The sequence below is a fragment of the Corythoichthys intestinalis genome, chromosome 2, assembly GCF_030265065.1.
Source record: "Corythoichthys intestinalis isolate RoL2023-P3 chromosome 2, ASM3026506v1, whole genome shotgun sequence".
NCBI lineage: Eukaryota > Metazoa > Chordata > Actinopteri > Syngnathiformes > Syngnathidae > Corythoichthys > Corythoichthys intestinalis.
Genome location: NC_080396.1, coordinates 32345928 through 32368580, shown reverse-complemented (window position 1 = coordinate 32368580; position 22653 = coordinate 32345928). Strand labels below are relative to the sequence as shown.

At 39.6% G+C, this 22653-nt stretch overlaps 1 protein-coding gene across 1 annotated transcript; it reads right to left on the bottom strand.

Annotated features, from left to right (window-relative positions):
- Positions 1-49: 49 nt before the first annotated feature.
- On the bottom strand, positions 50-22310 carry LOC130904443 (rho-related GTP-binding protein RhoA-D). Its single transcript, XM_057817192.1, has 5 exons — positions 22105-22310; positions 12532-12687; positions 11596-11716; positions 932-1062; positions 50-544 (listed from the first exon to the last, which is right to left on the bottom strand). The coding sequence occupies exons 2-5, from the start codon at positions 12685-12687 to the stop codon at positions 371-373; spliced, it is 582 nt and encodes a 193-aa protein (XP_057673175.1). The 5' UTR covers positions 22105-22310; the 3' UTR covers positions 50-370.
- Positions 22311-22653: the final 343 nt, after the last annotated feature.

The window sequence follows — 22653 nt, the reverse complement described above, 5'->3', positions numbered from 1 at the left end:
GCTTGTGAAGCAAATGAGATTGAAAAAAGTTAGACCATTGACAAAGTCATGTCATTACTCATTGCAGAAGCAGATGTGATATATTTGTAAATTAAATGCACATATAAATACAAACATCAGGAGGAGGAAGGCGCGGGTCCTCAGCATCGACACAAGGATGATGAAAAAAAAATGTAAGAAGCAGAGGAAAGTCCTACAAAGGCTGATGTTTAGCTGTTATAAGCGTGTCAGTCTTTCATATTGGCCGGTGGCATGGCTGCACGGTCCACGGAAGCCGCTGATGTAAGCTTTCTCCACGTCCAGTGGTGGTAGTGGGAGGTGATTAGGGGAAGCCCTTCCTCATTGGCCCTTGGGCACGCGACCTGCACTTTCACAGGAGCGTACAGCCGTTCCTCTTCTTGCGCTTACGGACTTGCAAAGCGGCGCGAGTGGCCATTTCGAACACCTCCCGCACACCGTCCTTGGTCTTGGCTGAACACTCCAGGTAGCCAAAAGCGCTGATGCGGTTGGCCATGTCTCTGCCTTCGTCTGACTTGACCGGCTCCTGTGGATTGGAATGTCACAGTAAAGGTGATAATTTGGCCATTTGGCATCTTCAGCAGTTAGTCGGGGTGCACCTGTTACATTTTTTTTTTTTGGTTAAACCTGTCCTGTTCGGCTGAATTCGAGAGAAGAGTTTGATATACTCCCATTGTGTTTTACTTATTAGGAGAAAGCAGCGAGCAGGAAGGGGGTGTGGGGGTACAGAGAGGGAAGGAAGCAGACAGAGAAGAAACAACAATTGAAAATACATTACACAGCTATACTACCTATGAACATAATGGTGCACTCGTTAGCCAATTATATTTAACCGTAGATACTGTGTAAGGGGAATAACCGGGGAGAAAGAGGAGGGGAGGTGAGTCAAAAGGAAAAGTGATTTTTCAGGTACCTGTTTCATCTTTGCCAGCTCTCTGCGCGTGTTCTCGTCATTCCGTAGGTCTTTCTTGTTGCCCACCAGGATAATAGGGACGTTGGGACAAAAGTGCTTCACTTCAGGAGTCCATTTTTCTGGAATGTTCTCTAAGAGAAGGGGAAACCAGAGCCACTAATGTTAGTTGGTTTTCACAGAGGATAAAGAATATATGCTGACATTTGTGGTAACGCTTTTAGAATTACTGTGGCATGACACGTGTATGGTGAAGCACACAAACTCTCAAGGTGTAAACATTCAGAATGTGTTGTGTGAATTCATTCCACTATAGTAAATTCTCTGCGCTTTTAGATAAAAATTCAACTGCTTTTGACACAATGTTTAGCATTTAGGTCATTGATCACCTTTATTTGTCGAAAATAAGAAGAGACTGTCATCACACTGTATTTCCCCAAGTTGGAACATTGTTTTTGTTTTTTCTTTTTTTTTTGCAAAATAAGATAATTTTGCTACTTTAATGGATGCTAATAAAGAGACCTTGTTTGAAAGTATGAAGTGGCAACAAAGTCATGAATCAACGTTCAATCAAAATCAAACCGTGAAGTCAGAGTAGATGATAGTTTCTTGATACACAATATGTAACGTATTTAAAGTCATGTGAAAAAATTACAGCACCCTATGAAAGCCTATTTTCTAACATATTTTGTCATATGGATATTTGATATAAATTTTAACAATATTGATTCAAGTAATAGAACTAAACAATTGAAATTGAAAAAAAAAAATAAGAAAAAAAAGATGTTTTATAACTTTCTGTACAATGTAATTTTAAATAAATTTCTGTTGAGGAATAAATTACATCACACGTTACCTCAAATTACCCACACATTTAATCCCACTTAAAATGGCTAAAATCACACACAAGTGTATCACATCAGATGCACGTGATTAGAACATTATCCAGTGTTTTGAAGGAGGCTTGCATTATTTAAACCTCACATTTAGTTTGGTGTGCCCCTGTTAAACTGTGTGACTGTTAAAGTGAGAGAAAAAACCATGGTGAGATCAAAGGAGCTGTCTAAGGCCTTCAGAAAGAAGATTGTAGACACTTATAAGTCTGGTAATGGATTTTGGACGATCTCAAAAGAATATAAAATCAGCTGTCACTGTCACCGTCACTGTCCAGAAAATAGTCTACAAGTGGAGGACATTCAAAACAACTGCAAACATGCCCAGGTCTGGCCGTCCAAGCATAGACTTCAAAAATCTGTTGACCTGACACTTCGTCATTCTTTGCATTTTTATCAGAGGGGGCAGAGCTTCATTTGGTAATAGCCGAAGATTGCACACGCTCATGTCGCATTTAAGCTTGGATATACTTACGATTAGGGTTGTTCCGATCATGTTTTTTTGCTCCCGATCCGACTGCATTTTTTTGCTCCCGATTCAATTCCGATCATTCCCGATAATTTTTTCCCGATCATATACATTTTGGCAATGCATTAAGAAAAAAATGAATAAAACTCGGACGAATGTATACATTCAACATACAGTACATAAGTACTGTATTTGTTTATTATGACAATAAATCCTCAAGATGGCATTTACATTATTAACATTCTTTCTGTGAGAGGGATCCACGGATAGAAAGACTTGTAATTCTTAAAGGAAAAATGTGACTTTGTATATTGTGACTAAATATTGCCATCTAGTGGATTTTTATGAGCTTTCAGTAAATGATAATTCAGGCATTTAACTTCTGCCCAAATGCATGATGGGAAGTGCACCCATGACTGTGCATAGTGCTACCAATTGATATACAGTGGTACCTCTACATACGATCGCTTCGACACACGAACTTTTCGACATCCGACGTAAAATTTGACTCGCCATTTGTTTCTACATCCGACGACATGCTCGAAATACGACGACAACGGCAGCACCGCAGACGAATGCACGGCGGATTTTCTTGTGTGACAAATCAACACAGGTTTCAGAAAAGGTTGGTACAGGTGGTGAAACAAGGAAAAAGTTGACGCTTACCTTCTAAATGAAGATGCAAATGACAGAAAAATATGAGCGTAGGGTGGGCATCCGTGAAATGGCTCAACAATACATCTCCACGGTCCTCCTCCGACCATCGTTCGCCAGTCTTTATAAGTTAAGCTGACAATTCTTATTGTGGTAACATCTCCAGAGAAATCGCCAGCTTCGCCACGTTTTCATCATTTCTTTCACAACTTATTCAACACAAAACGCCTGCTGTCTGCCGCAATTGACGATGTTCTCAAGAAAGCATTGAAAGCGAAAGTAAACTTTCACCCGCTCCCCTCCCTCTTTGTCACGTCAGCGCCGCGGTGCCTTCAGGTACAGAAAGAAACGTCCGCCTTATTAGAACCCGTTTCGTTACACTATTACAGGAATTATTATTATTATTATATTATTAATCCGATTTTTATTTATTATTTATTTGTTTTGCTATATGTAATTGCCATTTGTAATAGTACCAGCAGTATTTTTTAAGGATTTAGTGCAGGTTTTTGGGCTGTGGAACGAATTAATGGAATTATAATGTATTCCTATGGGAAAATCCTGCTCGACATACGACCATTTCGACTTACAAACAAGCTCCTGGAACGGATTAACTTCGTATGTAGAGGTACCACTGTATCTTCTCTGCATTGGGGATTAACTTAAAGTGTTAAGACAAAGATTAATTGCTACCATGCTTCCCCACATTGCTTCCCATGATATTTTTAATCGCAGGGAGAGGGATTGTAAAGCTTTAACCAATTAAAAAAGGCTGCAAAGGCTGCCAAATTCACCCTACTCATTACACGCTGCCTTTTATCTCTCTATAGACCCCACTCACATGACGTCACAATTACGCCTCCGCGCCATATTGTACATAAGCTCGTCGTGTTTATGCATTACCGCTACATAAATTCCTCCTACTATGGCGTGTTTTTCTGCTCGTTAACATTAATAATCAAAATGGTGAAGGCGTGTGTGGCGGTTGGTTGCAGTAACAGAGAAGATAGACAGAGAGACTTGAAGTTCTACCGTATTCCGAGAGACCCCGAGAGGAGAGCGAGATAGACTGCTGCAATTCGACGAGAAAACTGGGCACCAAACGACGGGGCCGGATCTATGGGTGGGCCAGGGTGGGCACGGCCCACCCAGATGTGAGTCGTGCCCACCCAATCAAAATGTCGGTGTTCTGTTATGCATAAAAGATTGATGGGTTTTGTGATTGAATACCTGAGTTTATTGCTTTTACGTCTTATTAGCATCATCTAGTGGACGCCTTAATTTACTGCATCCCATGTGCACTTTATTTGAAAGAAACTGTCACACGGATGTTCAGTAGTTGTTCAGTAGGGAATCAGACGACGACGGCCGCAGTCAGTTCGCACCATCTCTGTGACCACTTTGCCTTGAATTTGAGGTTGCATCGCCGGTAGGTATTGTTTAAATGTGTTTAAAAACGTAAATATGTGAATTGTGTGTACTTCAGTGCTAAAAAAGTGAGACAGATTTATTTAGCATGAAACTTGTGATATGCTAATTACCCACGAGTTAGAGGGTCGGCAAAATGGCGTCTCGGGCGCTCTGCTAATTGTTTATTCATATTTTCATATGCAGTTTGCTACAGATAGGGCAGTACATATGCGATTTCATATATTGTGCATAATTTGATTGTGTTGTTTTGTCTGTTTTCTTTAGTTTCACCCTTTTGAGTGTTAATAAACCTGCTTAGACATAGCCACGTCTGTAGAGTCGTTGATACGAGAAAGGTGTTCATAGCCACGACTATCGTGACGGCACAGTCTCTATTTAGCGTCGCACTGGATATAGAGAACGCACGGAGAGTTGGTCTCACCTACTTTTTTATTGCAGGATTAACGGTTACTGTCGGCCGCAACCACGCCGAACAAGCAATCACCAAAACAAGCTGTTTTTCCAACCTCATTTGTTATCCGCGCGCTTCCTCTCTCTCCTCCAGACACATTCTCGCAGTCGGACATCCGGGCATTAATGATGTCACCAGCCACAACAATGCGTCGCCATATTGAAATGGGGGCAAAACACGAGTCACAAGCAGTTGCTCTGTCCTTTATTGAAGTACAAACGCGTTGAACTTTTGTCTTATTTGCGGTCTTTTTTTCCATCGGAATGACTAAAAGTTGCCGTGTTGAGGTTTGTAACACAAGGAAGAGTTCGGAGCCGCATTTGAAGTTCTTTATTCTTCCTCGTGAGAAGAAAAGGACAAGCAAATGGCTGAAAGCAATTAATTAAGGAACAGTAAAACAAGACGGTTCAGTGGACCATTCTCGCCAGTGGGAACCTAAATCCAGGCACATTTACTGTACGTTTGCAGCTGACATTTTATTACTGGTGAGTAAACTTTAATCGATTTTTCTTGCCCCAATTAGCTGCTAGGATTCAATAGACTAAGCATTTTTATTATTACCGTAACTGACAACTTGCAAAGCGTTATTTTTCTTTTGCCATGAACTGCTCTGATCGGTCAATCGGTATATTATTGGCCTGGTGGGAATTGGTTATTTTGCCGTGACGTGTTCACAGCTAAATAACGCTTGGAGGCGAATTACCGGTTACGGGAGAAATGATCACTCCGTATATACTACCAGTTTTCTTAGTTCCTCACAGTACATATTCCACGTAATTGGTAAAGGTCAACTTACTGGGTGACTTTGTGAGGTAGTTGTAGATGTTACCGAACTCCACTGCAGGCAATTCCTTTGGATTGTTTATCCAGCTATCAGCTGCGACTTTGTATGGGCAGATTTGCAGGCCAATACACGCTAATTTTAAGTTGTATCGCCTCCTCGCGTCTGTCGGCAGTGACTCCTGATAATAAGTCATGTTTAAGATGTTTTTAATGAAAAAAAGACGCAAAACACACCTGAAATATATGAATTTCAGGCGTTTGTCTACGGATGTTTACCTGTGTGTGCCCCCATCTCAAAATGGCGACACGTTGCTATGCGAGATGACGTCATCGTGACATCACGCCGACAGCGAGAATGAAAAAAAACAAACAAACAAAAAACAAACCCCCCCAAAATTAATGCAGCCTCAACGGGACACAAGCCAGTGTCCTACTTGCGCCGTTCCCAAGCCTGGAGAAATGCAGAGGGTTAAAAATAAGCCCACATTTGGGGTGCCCCCTCAAGTTTTCTTAGTGCCCACCCTGGTGGGTAAACCTAGATCCGGGCCTGCCAAACGATCACCACAGACTATGTAGTAGTCATTTTATACCTGGTAAAATGCATTTAATATATATTTAGAGGGTTTTGGGCTGACAACCACAATTAAGATCATTGCGAGACTAATCGCCAACAACATACAGTTTCAAATTCAAGATGTTTATTTCTTCCGCCATCATTATTTTTTTGAATAATATTTAGCTGGTACCAAGTGAAAGAAGCTGGCCTCGTCTACGGATCATCAGTTAAACAGGGGTGTCCAAACTTTTTGCAAAGGGGGCCAGATTTGGTGTGGTAAAAATGCGGGGGGCTACCTTGGCTGATTTACGTAGAACAATATATTTAAACAGTTTTAGCAAGCCCTTCTGTGTGTCACATTTGCTTTATTATTATTATTTTTTAATTCATAATTTCAACAATCTCGCCTTTGTGGCGTTCTCTTTCGACACTCGGGCTCTTGCGAAATACTGCTGCTGTGAAATTAAACTAGCTTCAAGTTGCTATAATTTCTTGCTGTGTATCTTCCTTGTAATGTTGTCGTACATGTCAGCGTGTCTTGTTTGGTAATATCGCGTCACATCGAACTCTTTGAAAATAGCGACTGTCTCTTTGCAAATGAGGCAGACACAGTTGTTGCGTACTGTATTGAATAAATAGTCCAATATCCACCTATTCTTGAAGTGTCGGCCATCGCAGTCAACTTTTTTTTTTTTATGATTGTCGCCATTTTAGAAAATTGAAAGTAAAGGGTCACACGGGGTAATGTTGCTTAGAGTGCTGCTCTTAAAGTTTTTCAAACTTTCGTGAGAATAGGCTGAGTTTCTGTGGACAAGATAGTTGTAGATATCAGGATAGCAGATGTCAAGCAGAGACGGCGAAGACAGCGGGTCGAAAAATATCGATTTAAGCATCAAATATGGATCTGGTGAATGGATAGAAGCTTTTCCACATAACGCCTTTTATGCAACGCATCCAATGAGTTTACAGCGTCTGAAAGCACCGGGGCTTCCATGAATTGCACTATAAATTGCACGACAAATTGAAACCATTGAGAATACGGATAAATAATGACAGACAATATGGTGGCCGGATACAGCGACACGTCATTGTGTGACGTTGGTGAGTGGGGTCTATATGGGTAAAACAGCGCCATTACAGATTAAGTGCACCAATGCGAGAGTGGGTCATGCAGCGCATGCATTAATTGCGTTAAATATTTTAACGTGATACATTTTTAAAAAAAATACTTACCGCCGCTATCGGGATAAATTTGATAACCCTACCTTAAGCCTAAACTAAGGACTCTGGATGAGTGTAACATATTATGTTTGTAACGTTAAATACAATTAGAAAACGATTTAATTAAAAAATATATATATATTAAAAAAAGGCATGTCCGATATTTTTTTGCCGATTCCGATACTTTGAAAATGACGTGATCGGACCCGATCGATCGGGACATCTCTACTTACGATGGATTTAACTACGAAAGCTGTACCACATACAAACAAGAAGTATTGTCTCAGGAGTGATTTGTTCAAGGAGTCAAGGTAAATATTATAATTTTCGTACCATGCATGTGTAATTGAAGAATTTATTCGCAGGAATTTTCTTCTTTGTTTACACATGGAGGCGGCTAATTTTTGTCACTGATTAGCCTCATAGTTGGCAATATTTACTCGAAATAAATGCTACCTGTGCGGTTTCTTTGCTTTTAACCAAAAATCGAGACTGTTTTATGTCCATATCTATGAAGATTTCAGGGATTTAAGCATTTATTCACAAGAATCTTCAACAGATGGATGGGGATGGCGTGGCTCAGTGGTGGAGTAGATGTCGCCCAACCCAGAAGTTGTGGGTTCGATTCTCCACCCTGATGAACTCGCCTAAGTATCCTTGAGCAAGATACTGAACCCCGCATTGCTCCTGGTGCTGTGTCACCAGTAGGTAGATGGCAATGTAGTGTAAAGCGCTTTGAGTACCTTGAGAGGTAGAAAAGTGCTATACAAGTATAACACCATTTACCAGAAAAGCTCCTTTTACGCCAGGCGGCCGCTAGCCTCATTTGCTAACATAGTAGCATGGTACTTCGTCAATATACGTAAAATAAACGCTAACTGTACTGTTTCTTTACTTTTAACCAAGAATCGAGACTGTTTTACGTCCATATCTATGAAGAATTTAAGCATTTATTCACAAGAATCTTCGCCAGAAAAGCTCTTTTTACGCCAGGCGGCCGCTAGCCATGAATCTAAAATTTAAAATTCCATTATTTGAACACTAGAACAGAGGACATGTTTGGTGTAAACCTAATACAGCATTCGAGGACAGGGTTTCCCCTGCATATTAAATATTGTGGCGCACTGCCACACCAAAATAAAAGCTGCCACGCTGTGCAAAAGATTTTTTTTAAAGGCCGTTTCAAACCAGCGGCAGCATAGTGTGAAGGGTTCAGCAGCAACCTATTCATTGTGTATTGTAATGTCCGTACCTATGCACGGCCCCCTTAAGAGCTGATTGGACGGGGAGCTGTGACGTAGAGGGACGCGAAAAGGAGAACGGGCGAGGTAGCAGTCGCATGTCGCGGAAACCCGCTGTAATTTTGTTGTTTTTCTTTATTATTGTTGCCACAATAAAGTGGGTAAGCCAGTACCACGCATGCAAACTGGTTAGGGGTGAAAAAGGTGACAAAGTAACATGGACACACAGCATGCGCGGAAAAGTGCATTTCATAGTCCAACCAGAGACATCTCGAATTAAACACAGTACATAATAATTTAACATATACAAGTCTAAATCTCTCATCCTGAAATCAGAACATATAAGACGCATTAAGTAGCAAATTGTACAAAATCTAAATTATACAATATATAGTATGTCCCATTTGCATTAAGCAGAGAACAGCTGTACTCCTGTCTCACTATTGTCAGTCATTTGTGGTCACGAGAAGAGAGTGGCGGTGATAGGTCTAGGTCATCCGACTAGAGCAGGGGTCCCCAACCTTTTTTGCACCACGGACCGGTGTAATTTTGGTCTTATTTTCATGGACCGGTGTTCTGACAAATTTTTCAACCCATCAAAAATTGCAACGATGTGGTTATGCGCATCCGTGTAACGTTAAACAGCCGCAAAATGCGCACATTTAGCGATTCAAATTAAACACTACACAAACTTTCTTGAAAGAAAGGAATATTAACTTATGTTTGATTATGGAAGGACTTGTGGAAAAGTTCTCCACAGATACATCCTGCCATGTTAGCTGCACACAAAAACTGCACACTGCTCTCACCATTAACGACTTCGCCATGTCGTTAAGCATTAATTAAGAAGCCCGCTTTGATTTCAAAACGGCGAAATTTCGCCGAAAGGTGGCAAGTTTGCATGCCTACAATACAGACCCCCCCCCCCCATCCGGGGCATTAGAGTATTTTGGATCGGACTTTTCGGCGAAAGTGAGACGGCCGTCACCATCATAAATTCACCATGAAGTTAATGTTTGTTGTTTACTTTCAATTAAATCACTTTCTTTTTCAGAGTTAAAAACAAGATCAGACATTGATATGTGGACATTTCTTAATAAGGAACTGAATATTTCTAGGGGTGCACGATATCCATTTTTTGAAACCGATACCGATATCGATAACTTCCTGCTCCTCAAAGCCGATACCGATAACCGATGATAAATATATAATTTTTTTGAATGTATAACCGGGGGGGGGAAAAAAAAAAAAAAATTGTGGTGGATGAAAATGAACAATAAGAGGGGATGGTTACTATAAAAAATAAAATAAAAATAAAAAAAATTCGTAATCACTACGAAATCTGGATGTCAAAAATTGATGTTCGATATTTTCTGTGTCCTATATGGTATACTGGGGATGGGTTTCAATAAGCTTCGGCTTCTCCCGTCAGCTCTTTTCTTTTCGGGTTGAATTAATTGTAAACACATATAAACCCTGTATGTTTGTTTGGATTTGTCATGCCTGAAGGGAAAATAAATAAATTCAACATAGCTTTGCCTTTGATCTCACCAGATTTTTTATAATGACATGAACAAAACAGTGCGTTTTACTCCTGCACTGCCCGACAGCCAGCTAAGAATGAATGCACTTCCATAAACCACAAGGCTTGGTCTTTTCTTGATTTTATGGGAATACACTCGTCTTAATATTGTGAAAGTACAACAGAAAAATACACATATTCAATACTCAATATACAACAAACTGCAAAATACACTTATATACACAACTATTATAACAGTGGGGAGAACAAGTATTTGATTGGCAGTGTATCAAATACTTATTCTCCCCACTGTATGTATAGCATTGCACACTAACTTGAGCTACGAAAACATTGGCTGGCTTCTATAACACAACTTATGAAGTTCTGTACATATGACCCTTCACCACAGAAGTAAACATATATTGCACATCCATATGTTATGGTAAACATAAAATACATATATTTCCGAGGCGGAAACGTAACAGAAAGCATTCACTACTGTCAACGCTACCGCTAGACACCACAATGTGTAAGTGATTGAACCAAACTACTGTAACAAAAAATAGATGCAGTGAATTATTCTGACCAGCAGGTGGGAGCAATGCCCCGCAAATGGTCAACTGATTTCCCATACAAGTGTGTAAACTGTAAGGCCAGAACAGTACATATTATTGGTCCCATTATAAATGTTATTGGAATTATCGGGATGACGTCATAATTCCTATTATCGGACCGATAATTATCAGACCAATAATTATCGTGCACCAGTAAATATTTCATGAGGTGTCCTAATTTTTTAACATGACTGTAATAGCCTATAGGGCACATTTAAAATCATTTTCCTGAAAATTGAAAGTGCGCTTTATGTATGATTTTTTTTTTTTTTTTAACTTAACCAGCTCCAATCTTTTCTGTTGGAGCATAACTGTATTTACCGATCCAGCAAAGTGCTCAAGAAACACACGCATCACTCATCAAACCCATGAATTAAACAATAAATCAGGAATAAAACCATAATTACAAATGTTTAAAGATTAGGAACAAATAAATTATCTTAAACAAGTTTGTTTGAACATTAAAAAAAAAAAATAAACTGACATTTAAGCAGGCTGAGAACTGCTACCTTATGGTGCTGAATGCCAGCTTTTTTCCTTAAAAGGAAAGCATCGGCACTTCCTCCTTAGTCTGGTCACATATAAACACGGAGAGGTCACTGACCCTCTACTAATGCGTGGAAAGAAGGAATACCAACACAGCGTGGGAAAGAACACACCCGACATGCTTGTCATTCATACCGTCCTAAAAAATATCCAGTGGTTTTATAATTGCAGATTGATTCACTGAAAGTAGAAGGGTATCAAAGCAGTGTTAAGCACAATTTTTAACCAATATGAATGCCGGCAACAGAGTGTCCTTGCACTGTCATGCGCATGCTTTGTCACTTACCAAGACTGTCGGGGCTGTCTATGGAGAAGCACATGAGGATAACGTCTGTGTCGGGGTAGGATAGAGGCCTCAATCTGTCGTAGTCTTCCTGACCCGCCGTGTCCCAGAGTGCCAGTTCCACCTGCCGCCAGGGCCACAAAAGGAGGTCAGCACTCGTCAAAAATAGGAGGGAGGATGTCCTGCTGCCTTCTCTGCCGGATGATAGCCGACTTCAAACTCTAAACCCGACTGCATGCCACATATTTTTAGCAGAGTTTTAGACAAACTTTATTTCAGATCGCATTTTGGGCCCCCTTGAGTACATTAATTTGCCCAACATAGTTTTAATACAATTTTTTAAAAAAGTTAAAAGGAAAAATGTTAAAGGTTAAACAATAGCATAATGCGCAACAAGGACAGTACATTGTTGTGCTCTAACTCCAAAAAAGCAATTTGTGTTCTTTCAACTATTACGATTTATTAATCTATTTTTTTGTTGCATTTGTATTATTCATTGACCTGTACATTTCCTCTATTTGCACTGTCCTTGAGATGTGCGGATTTTATTTCAATTTTGTTGTCAGTGCAAAACAAATAAATTCTGATTCAGAACTTTGGCTACTAGATATGTCCCATGTGGGTTCATCACAACATTCATTTCACTCAGACGGTGACGTCATACTTTCAGTGTGAGCAGCTTCAATTCAACTCCCACTTTACTGATGCCAGATTTTGAGGAGCAGGAAGCAGGAACAGGAAGTACGACCTTAGTCATTTTGTACAAAGGGTGGGGGATGGGGGATTTCCATGACTGCACAGGAAGGTGGCACTGATCCATTTCCTGTTATTGACTTGAGTTCAGGAGCGGAGTTGCAAAGAAACTCCCCAGCTTTTGCCTTTTGTTTTTTTTTAAATTACGAGCCACGTTGAGCATGCAGAAAGTTCAAATAAATGTACCTGTTTGCAGTCCACTTCAATGTCGGCGATGTAATTCTCAAAAACAGTGGGGACATAGACCTCTGGGAACTGATCCTTACTGAAGACAATGAGCAGACAGGTCTTCCCGCATGCGCCATCCCCGACGATGACCAACTTCTTCCTGATGGCTGCCATCTGAAAATGCAACACTTTTATTTGGTGGAATTACGACACGCGAGGCACTCTCCACACTTCTAGCACTCAAAATTGCGTGCAAACATACTGCCCTCACAACTCAAGGGGGGAAAAAAGTAGTATCTCAAACTATCAAATTGATCAGAGCACTGTACCAGAGCTGTCCAAAGATCAACCTAAGCCACATGACAGCCTCAGCAATCTCAGGGACATCCGTTAAACAACGCTGACCCATAAGAGATGACGCACCACATAATGGTCACGAGATCTGCTTCTCAAGATAAATGACCACATCTTACATAACATTTGGAACTGACAGCATTTTTTAAGTCCAAAAGTGCAAGGTTCCCACAGTAGTTACATACAGCACACACGTATTTTCATTTTGATCAACTCATAGCGTTCTAGTACAATACACTACTAGTACTGGTTACATGGTTACCAACAAGCTATCACTCTTTTCGCTCCAGGTGTGTAATTTGGAAATATTGTATTATGCATTTAAAAGTGAAATTGCCTAAACAACAAGAACAAGAATGGGAGCGGATACATACTGACTGATTTTAAAATCATAGATTTAAAATTTGGGGGGCTGAATTTTTTTATAATGCCATGGCTTCTTTAATCAATCAAATGTGATGGAAATGCAGCCTGACCATAGTTCGGCAGATAGCGAACAGTCCCTCAAAAAGAGTCCGATGTTGATGGTTTTCAAGCCATTATTTACACGACAGTTGACGTGAAAATTACAGTGTGCAACTGTGAATTAGGAAGGTATTGAAACTATGGATGTCCCAATCCCATATTTTTGCACCTGAGTCAGAGTCACCTGATTTTGAGAATGTGCCAATACAATAATATTCTTCTATTACTTTTTAGTCATTAAAAAGTTTAAAAAATAATAATAAATAAAAAACCTTAAATTAGGCCTGAACGATATTGGAACGTTCATTAATCTTCTCAACAGCTTATTCTCACAAGGGTGAAGGGTCGCGGGGGTGCAGGAGCCTATCACAGCTAACTCCAAGCAGAAGGCGGGGTACACCCTGAACAGGTTGCCAGCTAGTCGCGGGGCACAAATAGACACAGAACCATTCACGCACACACTCACTTGCCCAGTGATTTGATTTGCAGAAGCCGAAAAGTGCGACACTGCTGCAAACACAAGATTAGGTCCGATCTTGTAACCAAATTCGATAGTTCAAAAGTAGCCACATCAGGCGCCAATACCAATCCTGAATATTGGACTAGGACAACACTAAAGGGTACATTATAATAAAAAAATAGATTTAGCATTCCTTTGGTCCCAAAAACTTGCTAGCTTAATGCTGATATATAATGGAAGACGCCATACACACTCCATCGAAAATTAGAATTGCGTCACTGTATTGAATGCGAACACCTCAGGAACATTCATGGACATGAAATATAACACTTACACCCATCTGCTCTTTCCACGCTGAGAAAAACTAAACTATCAACATTATCAACTTTATTTTCTTCTACTACTCTCCATTTATTATTGCCTAGTGATTCTTTGTCAAGCACCAGAATGCCTCCCAGTGGCAAAGGTGTGCACAAAATCAGCAGTACTTTTTTTTTTAAAAATAAAATCCCTTGCTTTGTTGAGCGAATTTATTTTATTTTTCTGCTTTTCATTATTTAATTCATTTGTTATTATTGGCTTAGTATGTTATGTCACCATCGACTACTTGTCATTAAAAAACTGCACATTTCAAGGAACCACAAATGTTAATTGGATAATGAAAACCAGGGTCTTTATTATAACTGAATGGTCAGTTTCGCTTTTTTTCTTAAAATTGAGAAGGAAAAAAAATCATTCTACCTTCCGAAAATATGTCAATTTAAAAGCCACTGTTTTATTCCTTACATTGTTAAATGCATATTTTTCAATATATTTTTCTAAATGTCTTTTTTTTTCTTTATTATTGAATTAGTATGTTTGTAATTTTGTGTTGCTGTTTCAAGTTGATCGTGAGGAGACTTGTTTAACAGACGCAGATTTATCATACAAATAAAAGGTATAACTAATCTTCAACTTGTCTTTTCAGGACTGATTCATCAAAACTACCAGTTAAGACAAAAAAGTTGAAAAATCAAGCTTAAAAAAATAAAATAAAATTGGGGGGCCAGATTATTCAGCCCTGCATTCAACAGTTAACCGTCCATCACACCAAAATAAATTTAGAGAGAGAAAAAAAATCAAATGGAACTGATAACATTAGCGCTGGAATAGTGAAAGCAAGCTAGAAACTGCATTCCTCTATCATTAATAATGGGCCACTGAATGCTCACACACAACCCGGTGTGACTGTGTAAAAATGTGAGACGACAAGCTAGGAGGAATGTGTAACCCGCTTTAACGCACGCCCCTCGCTCTTCACTCATACACGATACTCCGCCCCACCTAGAGACCCCTTCTCTTTCTCTTGCTTCACACTGACAAGCAGTTGTGAGTAAACAGAGGATAACCTACCGACTGATCTTTACACTTATCTGATGTGAGCAAATATCAAAAACTGGGTTATTTGATAACCAAATTAAAGATTGCAAGGATTGTCGTTCAAGTCTGTTTAAAAGGCATAGAAAAAAACCTTGATTATGTTGGTCTACTGTATCTTGCCACATTGTTTCTTAGTCACATTGAATGTTCTCTGTCCCCCGTAACAAGATTTTAGTTAGTTTCGTACAGGCTACGTACAGGTGTTGTTTGGCGTTTATCAGGGGGAGGTTTCCTAACACAGAATAATCGGGTGAACTTTCCATTCAATGGATTCTCCAAGTCAGTTCTCCATTATATACGGGCCATGGCTTTGAATGGAACAGAAGAAAATGATGAGTCTCTCTCATTGCATCTGTGACTGTGACCAATGACTCTCTAAAAAATGTCAGTCATGCACGAGTAAAATAATCTAGGAGTGTTTCCTGGTTAATTTCTCTATTTCTCATGACAGGAAGTCCTAAAAAGCACATTTTAGAAAGCAAGACAATTTCTGTTGACTTTTCAAGGGAGCTAATAGCATCCACGGTCAGGCTTTATGCTCATGTGGCACAGGAGCACAGCAAAAGACACCAGCCCTGTACCGTTTAAACTTGGAAGGCTGACAGTGATCATTCTCGGTACTGAAACCTGATCATTCATTGCCAACACCTTCCAGTTCAAATGGACAGGAGATCTATCACTGTGAATGCCAGCCAGGAGTACACCCTTGGTCAAAAGTTCTGAGAGAATGGTGAAAAGCCTAAAAAATTATGACTGCTTGATTTGTGTACAGGCAGTAAATAAGACAAGAAGAAGAAATAAGAACTGCAAGACAGCAAAAACCTTTTGGGCGTAAACAAGCCAGTAAAGTGGTACCTCGACATTAGAATGGATCGACATGCGATTTTTTTCGACATAAGACGTAAAATTTGACTAGTCATCTGTCTCGACATATGACAAAATGCTCGAAATCCGATGATTTACAACAGCGCCGCAATCTGATTGTTTTCCCACAAGATGGCAGGCAGATTGTCGGATTTTCTTGGGAGATAAATCATCATGGGTCCCAAGAGGGTAAATGAAGGTGAAAAAAAGGTGACGCTTACCATTGAAATAAAGAAGGAAATCATAGAAAAACATGAGTGTGGTATGCGCGTGAGTGAACTAGAATTTGACAGAACACGCCTCACTGTCTTCTCCAACCCCCGTTCACCAGTAAATTGGGTGACAATAAAACAGCTTTTTCTCTTATTTATTCATAATTTGTTCTACATGTGTCTAATTTAATCCATTTGTTAAATTAGACAGAACACAGCTCACCGTATCCTCCTCTACCTCCACACTCACTGTCTCCTCTGACTCCCTTTTGCCAATCTCTATTAGTTAAGGAGACAATGAAAACGTTTTTTTAAAATTCCTTTTAATTTAAAAATGTATTTGTTTTTATATGTGTATTTGCTATTCATAAAGTACCAGCAGTATTTATTAAGGATTTGTCATATGTTTTTGTGCTATGGAACAAATTAATCGAATTATAACATCACAATATACAATCATTTCGACCAACAAACCAGGTCTTGGAACGAATTAAATTCGTATGTCGAGGTACCACAGTATATGTATATGCCTGCCTGTCATGTCACCTCTAAGTGTCACCTGCAAATTTGTGTCAAAGAGTGCTTACTATAAATATGTTAGCAAATGGAGACATGCTGATATTTTACTACACCATCAGTTTGATTCACGTAACTCATCATTTTTCAGCGTCGCCTAGCCAGTGTGTCTAGGTAACAGGTGCTTGGTTAATGCCTGTTGGGAGTAAGATGAACCTTTGCTTTTACATAGTGGTATTTGACCTGTCTTTTGTGTTGAAAGCGCAGGTAAACACTTGAACATGGACAGACCAGAGTGTTGGTTCTGGGCTTGGTTGTGTGCAGCCACAACGCTAATTAGTCTGGGTCTCAGTGGTGCTGTTCTTTTTTGAGCTTTAACCAGCTTCTCTGATTTTAGCTCTGGTCTGTCCCACATCCAGAAAACACAATTTTAAAAATGTAATTTCTAAATATGACGCCTAAAATGTTATCTGTGTAGTGTGTAACTATAAATTGTAAGCAAAAGTTTTTTTTTTTTTTTTTTTTTTTTTTATAAAAGGGATCCACAGAGAGAAAGACATAGCTCTTAAAAGATAAACGTTATTATGAGTTTAAATAATTTAGTATTAAAACCCCTCTTGATGTTTTCGTTTTTATACAATTTGTAAAATTAGTTTAACTAGTAGGTCGCCATTGTTTTTAACGTCGCAGGGCGGTGACGTCACATGGTTACGCAGCCGGGCTTCCAGAGTATGACTTTGGCGACATAAACATGTAATCTGTTCCACCTTTTCAATTTAAACCCGAGATGAACATTACGAGCATGACAGCACTGACGATATTTCACAAAACGAGCAACAAAAGCAAAATCAACAGGAAAGACAGGATGAGACGAGACGGCAGTATGGGGGAAAAAACTGTTCTGCCAAAATGTGCTACACCTGCAAAATGTCCTACAAGAGGTGAATTCGAGACCCCTAGTACTACTTTGCGCTTTCAGCTTTTTTTGTTTAGATGCATACAGACAAACATACTAAAGATGCCTTAAGAAAATATTTAAATGTAGTAATATCAAATAAGGGTGGTGTAAACATGCTACGTGACTAATGTGGTCAACAGATCAACAATCTGCTTTAAAGCTACCACAAGAAAGACACAATGCTTCAAAGTATGAGAGGGAAACGCATGCAAAAAGTAATTTGAGGCAATGAAAAGGTAATAAAAATAAAAAACACAGATAGTCAGTACTAGAGGCGCGCGAAATTTCCGATTCTTAGATTATTTGCGATTCGGCCGTGGAAGATTCGAGAACGATTTACAAACATCCAAATTCCGATTATTGAATTATACCAGGTAAAGCGGAAATAAAACACATTCAGCGCGGTCTTCAGGACACAATGAGGAACGGACTGAGAGTAAATATCACGTTTAACTCATGCCGCTAGATAAAAAAAACAAAACAAAACAATAATACCTGACTGCGGCCGTCAGCCACTACAAACAGCACCCAGTTGCTAGTTGCTACAAACATACGGCTATGGTAGATATCACATATATCTAGAACTAGATGTGAAATGACAGACGACGGCCGTGTTAGATCATATACCAAGAACTAGATGCAAAATGACAGACTTTCCCGCGCTAGTAAACAGGTGCCATCTTAAAGCAGTAGACTTGTCTAGAAGGCTCTGTTGTAGCGATCTTTAAATGATGAAGCAGTTTTAAAACTTTCACGTCGAAAGTAGACAGAAGGGAAATTATGGAATAACGGGAGCCATTTTAACAACTTTAACGGTTGATTCATCACATTAAATTAATTGAATATAGTTTAAAGCTGCCGATACAGAATGGGGACTTGAGTATTTTACTGTTTTTAACGGTTAACTTGATATTGAAATAGTAGTTTGTTTAGCCTGAGAGGATTTTTGAACAATTTTGGAACAATTGCAGTGTACAAAAAATTAAAAGCGGGGGGGTGGGGCCTTGTGGTGCATCAATAATCGATTTATAATCGAATCGGAGCCTCTGAATCGTAATCGTAATTGAATCGTTAGGTGCCCAAAGACTCCCACCTCTAGTCAGTACTCGCCGCTATTAACTGATGTACGCGTGTGTTGGACGTCTCGCCACGTAGATGGAATTGGAGTAACCTGGTATTATGCCAAAATGTCCTAAGTCGGCGAAACGTCCTCCACCTGGCGAATTCGACACCCAAAGTACTATCGTGCGCTTCCAACTTTTCTTTGGATGCGTACAGGCAGAACATACTAAAAATGCCTTAATAAAATACTTAAATATAGCTATATCAAATAAGGACGGTTTAAATATGCTACGTGACTAACAGATCAACACTGCTACCACAAGAAAGCACAATGGTTAAAAGTATGAGAGGGAAATACATGCAAAAAGTATTTCTCCGACAATGAAAAGAGAATAAAAAACTCAATAAAAATAAAAATTTGTGAGTACTCGTCGCTTTTAACTGATGTGCGCGTGTGTGCACGCACTGAGCATTGTGTAGGACATCTCGCTGCGTAAAAGGCATTGCAGAACACCGGTAGTGTTCGTCTAGTGACAGTAACAGTGACAAACTACGTCATCACTCCGAGCCTCGATTGCGCGCATAAAATATGGCGCCCTCCGTAGGTCAAAACATGTACTAAATATTATAAATTTTTAAATCAATAGCAATATTTTATGTGTTTCTAATAACATTTTCATAGACGAGAACAATTGTTGCTTATAAGAGTTTTAAAGGGAACCTCGGACTTGAAGACTTATAGGCTATAGGTAAAGACTGACACTGTGGAGGCCCGGTAGCGTCGCCCAGTGACCTCACCGCCCGGAGTGCACTGCCGTCAACAACAATGGAATGGTGACCTACTAGTTTAACTAATTTTACTAGTTTTACTAATTATTATAACTCATACTATCATTTATCTAAAAACTACATGTCTTTCTATCTGTGGTACCCTTTAAGAATCAGCAGAGGGACTAACTCTTTCGCTGAATATTTTACCCAACTTATTTTCTTTTATACTTGTCTCATATCTATCATTATTTCTACCGACCAATCTGCAGACTACTGTACGTGCACTGTTAGACGAAAGGGTTTGTCACTCAAATACGAGAGAAAATAAATTAGCTTCATTAGACTATTGCATCAGTAAAAGCCTCAATGTCAGTGTGGTGTAGGTTAATCGTTCAGCAATAATGGAGAAAATACACTGTTGATTAAAACCAAAAAATTACACTGCTTATAAGAACACACATTGTGGGACAAGCATGACGTCAGTCGCGCTATGTGCTCAAAGCACATGAATTCTGATACATGATGAAACAGTTAAAAAGTAGATAACAAATTAGCACAGACATTTTAAAGTTTCTGTACATGCTCAATCAGTTGCGGTCTTTGTAACAGTATTCCATTTTCTTGACGTATTACAACTCTTGATTCACTCAAAATATTTTGGCAACACACCCTTTCACTTGTCTAATTCAAAGGTGTAACTATACTGGTATTAGTCCAATTTAAGAAGTTCCTTTGTTCAACCAACATTGATTTTGTACACTACAATATAGGCCTGAACGATATTGGAAAAAACTATCATTGGCATTTTTGGGGAGTTTGCGATATGTTGAGATATTAAAACGAGAAAATGTACACAAAATAACTTGAATAGCTCCGTTCGGGATAGCTGCACTGTTGACGATGAAAAACATTTTGGTCGCGCTGCCTCACAGGAGGGAGAGTGAGACACTGTGGTGCTGTATGAACATGAAGCAGAAAAACATGAATGTATGTTGTTTTTAAATTCTGATGCTCTGAAAAATGGCGCCATTGGCCCTAAATTTTTTATAACTCAGTTTAATACAGGATATGCACACTTGCTGTGTTCATGGAGTAAAACAAAAGTTTAAATGTTGGGGGGGGGGAATGCACGTCCTGCGATGTGACTATTGCGCATGCGTACATTGCGATGGCGATGTTCAAACGATATATTGTGCAGGCTTAAATACGAGATACATCACAGTCAATTTTATACAGGCAGAAGGCCTGTAAAGATGCCGCTCATGTTGTTGGGGGTGTATAAACTATTTTTTTTCTATTACTCCGTCATGGAGTTATCGTGGATGGATCGCGATGTAATTTGATAGGTATATTCTAGGGATGTATCCGCATTGATCCCCTAAGCCTGATTTTTATTTATTTATTTATTTTTATTGGGGCTAGTTAATTATTTGCTGACTTGGACCTTGTTAGGATTAGCAAGTAGATGGCATGCATACTCTTCATCACAGCCTTCAGCTTTGAGTAGCACACGTGTGCCTGTTTTAAGTTACTTACGCTGGTAGTAAGTGAAGTAACTAAGTAGATGGCATGCACACTTTTTATCACAGCCTTCAGCCTGGAGTAACACACTTGAGCTTGTTTTAAGTTACTAATACTGGTAGTAAGTGATGTAACTAAGTTTTGCTCAACCACCGCCCCCACCCTTTGAGAATTAGTCTAACGTTTGGGACACTAAACTTAAGTTCATCGAGATCAGCAATCTATTATTGGATCTCATTAAATTGATTAGCTACGTTAGAATCAATTATGCGTTGGTGCCTGTCTCGTTAAATGTGTGTGGTGGTGGGGTTGCCGCCGGTTCAGGTACTAGTACAGAGTGCAAATCTTTTTTTTTTTTTTTTTTTTTTTTCTTCTTCTTTTCATTGAAAGGCATGCCGAGGCATGGATACAAGACTCTTGCAAACACGAGGGTCTGCTCAACTGGAGTCGAGCAGGACAACAAGGGTGTGGTGGCTCAGATTCCTCCGGAGAAACATTTCAACTGGCCTCACACTCCTGACACAACCAGTCACCTAGATTTCTTTTGTTAGCCTTTACACAATGCGCCTCAACAAAAAAAAAGCAAAGCACTGGGAAGGTTTATACTAGAGGAACCACGCGTAAAAAGCCTAAACTTGAACTTTACAATCAGATGACGTCATCCCATTACAAACACCGTGCTCATTTCAGGGCTGGGTTGCTTGGTTTATGGTTTTGCTTAAGAAATCCATTTCAACGTCGAAGGTTAGCCTGAGAGAGAACCTTGTCTTATATAAGGTTTTCTAGGTTGGTGATGTTAACCCGGAAATTTTGAAGTGATCTCTAATGTACAGGTGGCAAACTTGGGCGAAAGTACAGTAACATGTTTCAACAAGTCAGTGAGCTGTTGCTAGTTAGCTAAGCTACGAGAGCAATGGTACTGGAACTTTCAGGTCCAACTGTCCTTCATGGCTCACACAGAAAATTTTAAGGGATGATTGTTTGCCTACCTCGGCCAATAAAGACTTTCAAATACTGAGGACCTCCGTGATTCCTTCCCACACCCTCTGCGGGCTCGAAGTAGAAGCAGTTGAATGAAGCGAACCAGCTGAGGAGACGGAACCAGACTCTAACCTCCCAGACAGCTGCGTTCAAGTGCTACTTGTAAAACCAAATGAGTTGACTAGTCTGCTCATTCGGTAAGCAAAATAAATTTAGTGGATCACTTCTTTGTGTGTGTGTTTTTTTTTTAGTAAATTATATTTCTTCTTTTTTTTAACTAAAGAAGAATCCTTTATGTAACCCGGCTCACCTAAGGGGCGTGGAGTTGAGTTTCATTATAGACCCGTAGATATCGAAAAATTCGGGTTAATGTGAACGCAACTTGATTACGATTTCCAGTACATGAACGCCATTGGTTAACATTATTTAACTGCTCCAATTTCCCCCACCCGATTACGGTTAGACGATGACGTCACTTATTTGGTTTTAAACACGTTTCTGCTCTCCAGCCGCCGAACACAATTGTGTTGTTTTTTTGTCATTCTACAACCAATAAA

What these genes read in the sequence shown, in the direction of transcription:
- LOC130904443 (XM_057817192.1), bottom strand. Translation starts at nt 12,687, where the DNA reads ATGGCAGCCATCAGGAAGAAGTTGGTCATCGTCGGGGATGGCGCATGC. An exon ending in AGACAGCCCCGACAGTCTTG is followed by an intron (nt 1,063 to 11,595) that starts GTAAGTGACAAA and finishes CCCTTCTCTTAG; the next exon opens with AGAACATTCCAGAAAAATGG. An exon ending in AGCTGGCAAAGATGAAACAG is followed by an intron (nt 545 to 931) that starts GTACCTGAAAAA and finishes TCCAATCCACAG; the next exon opens with GAGCCGGTCAAGTCAGACGA.